Below are 9,274 nucleotides of genomic sequence, written 5' to 3'. Positions count from 1 at the left end.
CAGGCGAGAAAGTGTTTCTCAAGGTATCACCTTTTCGGAGGATTCTGAGATTTGGACTCAAGGGTAAGCTATCTCCGAGATTCATTGGTCCTTTTGAGATCTTGGAATGTGTGGGAGATTTGGCCTACAGATTAGCCTTGCCACCGTATCTGTCTAGTGTTCACAATGTGTTTCATGTGTCCTTGTTGAGACGATACGTAGCGGATGAGTCCCATGTTTTGCATCCGACAGAAGTTCAGTTGAATCCGGATTTGTCTTTTGTAGAAAGACCGGTTTCGATCTTAGACCGGAAGGATAAGGTACTGCGGAATAAGACTATTCCTCTTGTCTTAGTGCAGTGGCAGCGCCGAGGTACTGAAGAAGCTACTTGGGAACTAGAGAGTCGCATGCGGTCAGAGCATCCTGAGTTGTTCTAGTTGTAGCATTTTCAGTTATGATTGTAATTTCAGTTGGGCTTTCAATTTGTAATTCATTCTTGAGATGAATGTATTGATTGTTCAGAATTGTTATTCTTCAGACTCGATTTCGCGGACGAAATCCTTTTTAGAGGGGGAGAATGTAGTATCCCGATGCCTAAATTGAGTAATTATTGGATTAATTATATTCTGCGAGTTCGGAAGGAACGAACCAGGATCGGACCGTCCGAAGAGGTTCGGATCGTCCGAAGTGGGTTCGGATGGACCGTTCGGTTCGGTGTCAGACCGAGTCTTGTCAACAGTAGACCGTGTCAGGGTTCGGATCGTCCGAAGAGGTTCGGATCGTCCGAAGACAGGTGGCTGGACACGTGGAAGACATGCAGAGTTCGGAACGTCCGAAGTGGATCGGATCGTCCGAAGTGCACAGGATCGGATCTTCCGAAGTGGATCGGATCGTCCGATCGTCGTCTATAAATAGAGGCGCGAGGCTTCACTTTTCAATTACCAATTCCGAGAGTTCCAGAGCGTTTTAGTCGTTTCTGATGGGTTTCTAGCTTTTCCCGAGGTTCGGGCACTAGCAGGGAGCTACTGGCTTTGTAGCGGAGCTGTGCTCTAGTTGGGAGCTAGCGGCATCAGTGGGCTGACTACGGACGCAGGTATGGTTCTAGGTTCCCTTGAGATTTGGAAGTATCTATTAGTCTAGTTAAGGCTTTTAGATGTGGTTTAGTGATATGGTATCACTTGGATTGTAGGCTTGATTCTAGGGCTGATTACTAGGATCTACTGGTTTGAGGTACGGAAGTACTATCCGAGATATCCTGGTTGAGTATGCTTTACTATGTGTTGCATGTTTATGTGTTGCATTATTATCTGACATATGATGCATGGTTTATTATGCGGCATTTGCATAATCATGTTGGGCCTGTTTATCTTTTGAGATAGCCTGTTCAGAGGGTGCTCAGCCCTCGGTTGTTGTGGATGGTTGGACCCCGTTGGCCGACGGTGGTCAGGATACCGGTATATCCACAGGTTTATGGTATGGGAGCCACCTCCTGGTGCGACGGCGCAGAGTGCTACTTACCTTGACGTCATTTGCCTGAGCAGTTTTTCGTTATACCCAGACCCTGGTATCCAGTACATTTTGCATACATGCATGTCATAGTCTTGTATACTCATTCTTTCGGTACTGAGCGTTTTATGCTCACGTCCTCGGTTTATCTCTGTTTTGGACACCCTATTCGATGGGGCAGGTCTCAGGTTGGACGGTCCAGGAGGGAGAGGACAGGGAGCTAGCAGGGGTTGACCTGTAGTTGCTGGTATTTTATTCTTGGGATTTAGTTTGATTTGGTTGTTTTAGTATTCGTACTTACTGATTCGATCGGGCTGTATATGTTGTTTTTCCGCTGTTTATCTGATTCAGTTTTATTAAGTTAATTGCATGCTTAAGTTCTGATTAGTAGGTGATTCTGGAACGGGTCACTACACTAATTCTCCAAAATAGAGGATGAGTTTAGAGAACAACCGGAAAAAGTTTTGTTCAATGTACTTAGACCATTCTCCAATCTATTGCACTATATTCTACACTATATTTTGCGTTAAACTAGTGTTACACCAAAATCATTTCTAACTCATTGCCCTACAATAGAATATTCTCTAAATATTATTTTTATTTCAGCATTAATATTTTTGTTTTCTAATAACTGTTTAAAGTTTGATATTACAATGATAATTAAATCATATAATTTATATATTAAAATTTGAATTAATTATTTAGTATAAAAAAAAATTATTTTCTATAGAAATTTTTAAATAAAAATATTCTTCTAATTATTGGTAATAAAAGGAACTGTCGAAAGGCTTCAAAACTTTTGGAAGATCAATTGAAGTGAAAAAAACAAAATTAAAAAAGAAAATGATGAAGATATTCTCGAAGTCAACATTTTATAGAAGAACAACATCGCAAGATTTTGAATGTTTTGAAACAAGGAACTGTCGAAGAACAACAAAACTATGACCTTCAAAAAATTAGACTTGAAGAAAAGGAAAGAAAATTAGATGAAAGAATTTTATACAAAGATTTAAGTAAAATTACTGATCCAACTCTGCATGAGTACACTGGAACTTAACAACAAATTTTTTTTGTAAAAAAAAAAAAACTTGAAATTGAACTTGGAGATATTGACAGCTTTGGATCTTATGTTGGAGATATTGGATGATAAATGTCCGGTTTACCTTATTACTAAAAAATATATTTGTTAAATAATTTTTTTGCTAAGTTTTGTAATTTTGTTGTTTGTTAGTTTTTATATTTGCTATTTTTTGTTCCGTAATGTTGTTTTTCATAATTTGTATCATTTTTAACGCACTAATAATTTAATTTGTTTGTTTTTTAAAATTTATATTTTTATACTTAATAATTTCAAATCAAAGTATTAAAATTTTTGTAATTTATATTTCAAAATTAAAAAAAATTAATTTAAGATTTATTTTTAAAAAATTAAAAACAAGATCTATAAAATTTATTATTTAATTGAAATATTAAACAGTTAAATTAATTTATTAAAAAAGTTTTAAAAAAAATAGAAAAAAAATGCATGAGGCGCAACAACAGTGCTACGTCACATATAGAGTGGGATATGGAGTTGCTCAAATCCAGCGTCCATTGTATTCAGAGGCGGAGCCACATGATTGAATACCCGAGCAGTCCAATTTTTTTTATAAATAAATTCATATATAAATTTTGTATAATTTTAGAATAATACGATATTAGTCCGAGTAGATCAATTTAAAATATTATAAGATTCTAAAGTTTAAAATTCTAGTTCGGACAGAGTCATATTTCTAGCTCCGCCATCGATTATATTGCTGGAGTGGAGCAAAAAATAACACCAGTATGATGTGAAGGTTGGAGTTACTCTTAGAGAAAGAAAGAGAGAACGCTATCCTCCTTTTTCGATTGCGTTTTCTATTTTTTATAAAAGAATTTGTAACTAAACTTCTCTACGTGTCTACAATTCCAACCTCGTTTGCTCGCGTCTGTTATTCCAGCATAATCCTTCAGTCACATTTCTCCATTTCCATCCTCGTATCATAATCTCCCATGAATTTGTATCTTTTTACTTTAAATTTTTATTAGAACTGCTAATAATGGCACACACTATGCGTATGTATACAAATATTTTACACATAAATAAGACAAAAAATAGTTCAAAAATACCGGATTGAATTTTCTGTGTATTCCAATATTTTCAAAATCAATACAAATAAATAAGACTAAAAAAATAAAAACAAACATGAAAATAGAAGTCAAGGGAGTTTAATGAGAGAAAAAACTGCATTACAATTTGTAAAAATATGTGTAGAAACTGGACATTTTTTTTATTACTATTACTGCTTTGTTCCTTGAAAAAAATTGAATGAGTCTCATGGTGATATTTGAGAATATTTATGTATAATTACATTGATATAACCAATTTGAATAAAAAAACGTTGGTTAGATACTCTCTTACTTTATATCAGTAAAATCCTGCACATAAAAAAGATTCATTACAATTACTTATTTGTGTTTCTATTCATACAACATTAAAAAGTTATTTATAAATTTGTTCTAGAAGATTTATTTGATCCATTTAGAGGAAATTTCCTTCCGAGGTTTTGTAGAATAGAGAAGTACAAAGTATGCACCAAAAACATATGCAAGTTTGATGACTGCATTGTGCCAATGATCATTTAACATCAGAAGTGGGCATACACAGAAATCGACTTCTCCACCAATCATCAAAAGCATTTCTTCAAGCCTTGTCTATAAACTTCATGTTCATCGTTGATACGTGACAACGCATGCAGGGGAACAAACCTTACAAGTCGCATTTGAAACTATCCACCCACAAACATCTGAAGTTTTCGAAGTTCATACGCTGTCCGACTCTGAACAGACTCCTCTCCTTACTTCAAAATGCACCCTCTTTTTTCAAGTTTCACTTACTCCACTGCCGAAGAGGATAGATGATCGCAATTACTACTACTGGAACCATCAGCAAAAGATATTAATGAAACACGCCTAGAAGAGAGATTTCATTGTCCTCAGAGAAGGTGTCGCAGTTGAGTTAGCCTTGCTCACTCTATACACCTTTTGGACAGTTGAACGAGCGACTCATGAATGCTGACGGGTTGGATGAGCCAATAACTTGAATGCGTTCAATCATCTTTTTTAGCAAGCTTGCTAAGTTTTTTTTTTTGATAGAAAACTATTTTATTAGATTAATATGCCTTTTGTTACAATAGAACGAGGATAAGCAATCCTCTAATAAAAGCTGCATAACTAACTTAAACTACATTAAATGACACCACATTACTGGCCTGGCAATACAAATTTCCAATCTCGAACCAAATCATTAATACACAGATGACTGAATTCCCTCAATCTTGTCGTCCAGCTTGCCAATATGAATTTGACTTTTTCCCATACTTGCTCTGCCGATTCTGTTTGTTCTTCAAAAATTCTCCTATTCCTCTCGAGCCATAATGACCAAAAAACGCAATGAACAATCATTAACCAGAAAACATTTAGTGAAGATGTCATTGGGCATTCAAAGTCATCTTGTAACAGCTCTTTAGCAGAGTTTGGAATTGCCCACTGGATGCCCATCTCCCTCTGAACTTTCATCCAAATGCCTCGTGCAAATGAGCAGTGTAGGAGTATATGATCTTGGCTTTCTGCATCTTGCCGACATAGGCAGCACCAATGAGGTAAAAGGGCACAATTCTTCCATCTTCTCTGCACACTGTCACAAGTCGGCAACTTCCCCAAAGCGATGATCCACGAGAAAATCTTAATCTTCTGTGGTACATTTACTTTCCAAATGTTTTTGAAACAACCGAATGTTCGAAAATGAGAGTCTGGGAAGAAAGAATTATAGAAAGATTTGACAGAGAACAACCCCGAGGAATCCCCCAACCATACTCTACTATCTCCCGACCCCAACCTCAACCTGACCCCCTCTAAGACACCTAACATAAAGGTGAACTCTTGAACCTCATCGTCATACAAATCTCTCCTAAATCTCACATCCCAAGTATAAGAAGACACCACCCCATTGTTCGCAAATAAGCTTCTCTTACAATCTCAGACAATTTTTTTCATTCACCTAGTTGGCAACTGTCTAGGACGTAGTGAGTGAGGAGTGTCGAAGACCAAGAAATGAGTTGTTTATACCAAGCAATCTTTTTACGGCTATATCCAATCTCCTGGTCCCTGCAGAAAGGAAGCGATAAGTGGACGTACAGAGAACAGAGGATGCAAAAATTCTACTAATTCCTTGCTTAGCAGATTCATGCAACATGTAAAGAAGACATTAAGAAACATCTATGTGAAGGAAAAATATTGATTACACAGCACAAAGGTAGTCTGTGAAAAAAAAATGAAACCAGATCAACAAAACATATGTTGCCAAAAACAACTCAACCCAAACAAACCCAAGTTACCCATAGATCTTCATCACGACCATCCACCTAAAGCATAATCCAAGCACACCAGAACCAATAACTAATACAAAACCAACCAAAACACCAGACCCAGATCCCAAGACCCGTTCACCCATAAACAATCACAAGCCTGGCTGTTGAAAACGTCTAAAAAGAGGACGCAATGAACGTAGACAAGCTTTAAAGTGATAACCTCCGAGGCCGTTGAGAAATTTTTAATGCTGACAACTCTGTTCTGTATTTTCACCAAGATCCAAACATAAATAAGTTGGTTCAATGGTAGATATATCAAGAGTAACTAATTGTTCATGTATAATCAACAATACCTTACCCGGAGAAACCATCAAGCAAATATAACCAAGAATCAAGAAACAAGCTCTTTTTTTTTTCTCTAACATAAATAAGAAAAATATATCATCCGGAAACTACACACACTTAGCAGAAAATTTTACACCCTCCACAAATCTGAGCTCAGAAAGTGGCTCAAGGCCATCCATAGCATATGTCTGTGAGATTTGAAAACGGATACAGAGAACGGAAATACAACAGCTCCTATGGTTAAAACCAAAAGCAAGCAAAAGTAACATCCAGCAAAACTTGTAAAATCTAGTGGCTAATTTTATTAACTATCATCAATGGACTTGGGTTATTCTTTAACCTTTAGTGAAGCTGAAGGAGACGGGGAACCTTCTTGACCCATCTCGGTTCTAAGATCATTGATGCTCTGTTCCAAGTTCCAACTCATCAATCCTGTTCCCCATCTTGTCAATTTTATAAATGATGGATTCATAAATTATCCGAAACCAAGTTTGCATTTGCTCCTAACAGGTTTTGCACAAACACAGTCATGTCAGAAGTATTTTGTTTAGTATTCTCCGAAACATGTTCGTTCACGAAGCAGGCTCAAAAGAAACCTGAAGCATTATTTCTAGTTGTATCTAAACAGCTCAGCGACAGCAAACCATGGTAAGAAATATTTGATAAGACAATAACAAGTGCATATAGCCCGTAAATAGCCGGAGTTTCTATTTCTTCAAAATATGATTACACATTGCTCCAGTTACCACAATACAGAACTAACAAACCCGATTTAGGCTCATTTTGCGCAATTTAACAGCTTAGATACCCGGATAAATCTATGTATGTTAATAGGAGCACTCAAGTTCTCTCATTAAAGCATAAAGAAATCATCTCACGGTTCTACAGTCTAAATAAGACAGATACAAATGTAGTCGCTCTAAATAACATAGTCAGACCACTCAGATATATGTGATGTGTGGTCCATTGTCAAGCTAGGTATTTTATCTAGCTTAATCGGATTCTCCTTCCCACCAATCAATCTAGCAGGATTTCCTACAGCAGTAGTTCTAGCAGGCACTTGCTTCAACACCACTGATCCTGCACCAATCTTAGCCCCGTCTTCAATTTTAACATTTCCCAAAACACAAGTCCCTGCACCAATTAAGACACCATCGCCAATCTTCGGGTGCCGATCACCAGAGGCCTTCCCAGTGCCACCTAATGTCACATTATGCAAGATTGATACATTATCCCCAATTACTGCGGTTTCTCCAATCACAACACCTGTCGCATGATCGAGTAAAATTCCTCTACCAATCTTGGCTCCTGGATGAATATCCACTGCAAAAACTTCGGACACTCTATTTTGTATCAACAGAGCCAAGATTTTTCTCCCTTCAGACCATAAATGATGCGCTATCCTGTGAGCCTGGCATGCCAAGAATCCTTTGAAATTTAAGAAGCAATGAACGTAGCTGATACAAGCCGGGTCCCTTTGCTTAACTGCCTTCAAATCATCATGAGCTGCTCTCACAATTTCTTGATCCCCCAAGAGAACCCCCAGGAAAAGATCATAAAGGGTACCGCTAGGCAAACTAGAATCGCTCAATTTCATAGAAAGATGATTCGCTAGGGCACTCTCCATGGATTCATGGTACAAAATTGAACAGAAATACCAATTTGACAAAATGGGCTCCTGCTCAACATCTGACTTAGCTTCGTCCTTCATCCGTAGCCATAAATCACCAATCTTTGCATCAGGGTCGACGTTAGCTTCTTCTAAAACAGTGTGTGTGCTCGTGCGGAGGATATTCGACGTTTTTCCCGGAATGGGCACGCAAGAAACAAGATCAGGGAAATTGGGTCTGCAGTATTTTACATAATTATTGAAATCACGGTCATCAATCTTGGGATTAGTCTGGGGAGTTTCCGTTCTGGAAGAGCGTAGACAAGTGGCCATGGTTTGAGAGGAGAGCTTCGTAGGCTTGAATAAGGGCTGATGCAGCAAAGATGGGTATCGAATAGGATTCGTGGACATAGAAATGACAGGCTGAAGAAGTTAGAATAGGAATCCGATTTATATAGGCGGAGAAGTGGATAGAAAGAACACAAGATCTTTCTTGCAATTGCAAATTAACGAAGGATTTTTTTTTTTTTTTTGGCCTCGCAGTGGAATTTGCCTAATTACACTCATTTTAACATACAGAATAGATTATAATTTAGATATTTATTTTTAATTTTAATTATGATGACAATATTTAATATTTTTTAATGCGGTCTAATTGTAAAAACAAATAAAGATTGTAAATTTGAGATTTTTATATTTTTATAAATAAATGTGAGAACTAATGCATCAGGCTTAAATTTATCATATTTATGTATTATTTTATCAATTTATTTGTTTGAGATAATTACAATTACACTAAAAATTAAAAAAATTCATGCTTAAACATGTGCTAATCTCGCTTAATCTTGAAAAACTTGGAGCTCGACATCCACGCTTCGTGACGCTTCACGTTTTTTAGAACCTGGATCGTAACAATTTTTTTTTTAAATTTATATTGAGGAACAAATCTCACAGAATAAATTTGAAATTAAGGGAAAAAACATCAAATGTTAATAGTTTAAAAAAAGATAAAAATAAATAACTATTTTTTGAATCACGACTTTCAAAAGTATCATAATGATTCAACACTAACTTTTGAAAATATTAGGGGATGCTATTTGTCAAAATTTATGTTATGTTATAAATTAGAGTAGAGTGTCATCTAAAAAGATTTGTGTATTAAATTGTGTAATTTATAAGTTATTATTTATTTATTTAATATATTTCGATGTTTGTAACATTTTATCATCGAACTAAACTAGACTATATTTTATTCCTAAATCCAAGTTTATATTAAATTATTCGATGTTAAAAATGGTTCAATATTTTGAACACAAGCATAGAAACTTAAATCAATAATTTTTTTGTAATAATAAATACTATTTTGTTAAACGGTGCCTTGAATCTATCTAATTGTACGGAGATGCGTGCACTTGTGGTCTGATTACGAGGGTCCACGTTGCCTTCG

General features: G+C 36.2%; 1 protein-coding gene across 1 annotated transcript; it reads right to left on the bottom strand.

The window, feature by feature from the left end:
- Nucleotides 1-6,902: 6,902 nt before the first annotated feature.
- On the bottom strand, nucleotides 6,903-8,290 carry LOC140838904 (serine acetyltransferase 1, chloroplastic-like). Its single transcript, XM_073205527.1, has one exon. It carries the CDS (start codon nucleotides 8,236-8,238, stop codon nucleotides 7,138-7,140), a length of 1,101 nt encoding a protein of 366 aa, XP_073061628.1. The 5' UTR covers nucleotides 8,239-8,290; the 3' UTR covers nucleotides 6,903-7,137.
- Nucleotides 8,291-9,274: the final 984 nt, after the last annotated feature.

The sequence above is a fragment of the Primulina eburnea genome, chromosome 8 (assembly GCF_022965805.1).
Source record: "Primulina eburnea isolate SZY01 chromosome 8, ASM2296580v1, whole genome shotgun sequence".
Lineage (NCBI taxonomy): Eukaryota > Viridiplantae > Streptophyta > Magnoliopsida > Lamiales > Gesneriaceae > Primulina > Primulina eburnea.
Note: the sequence above shows the minus strand (reverse complement) of the source record. Positions and strands in the feature narration are given on the sequence as shown.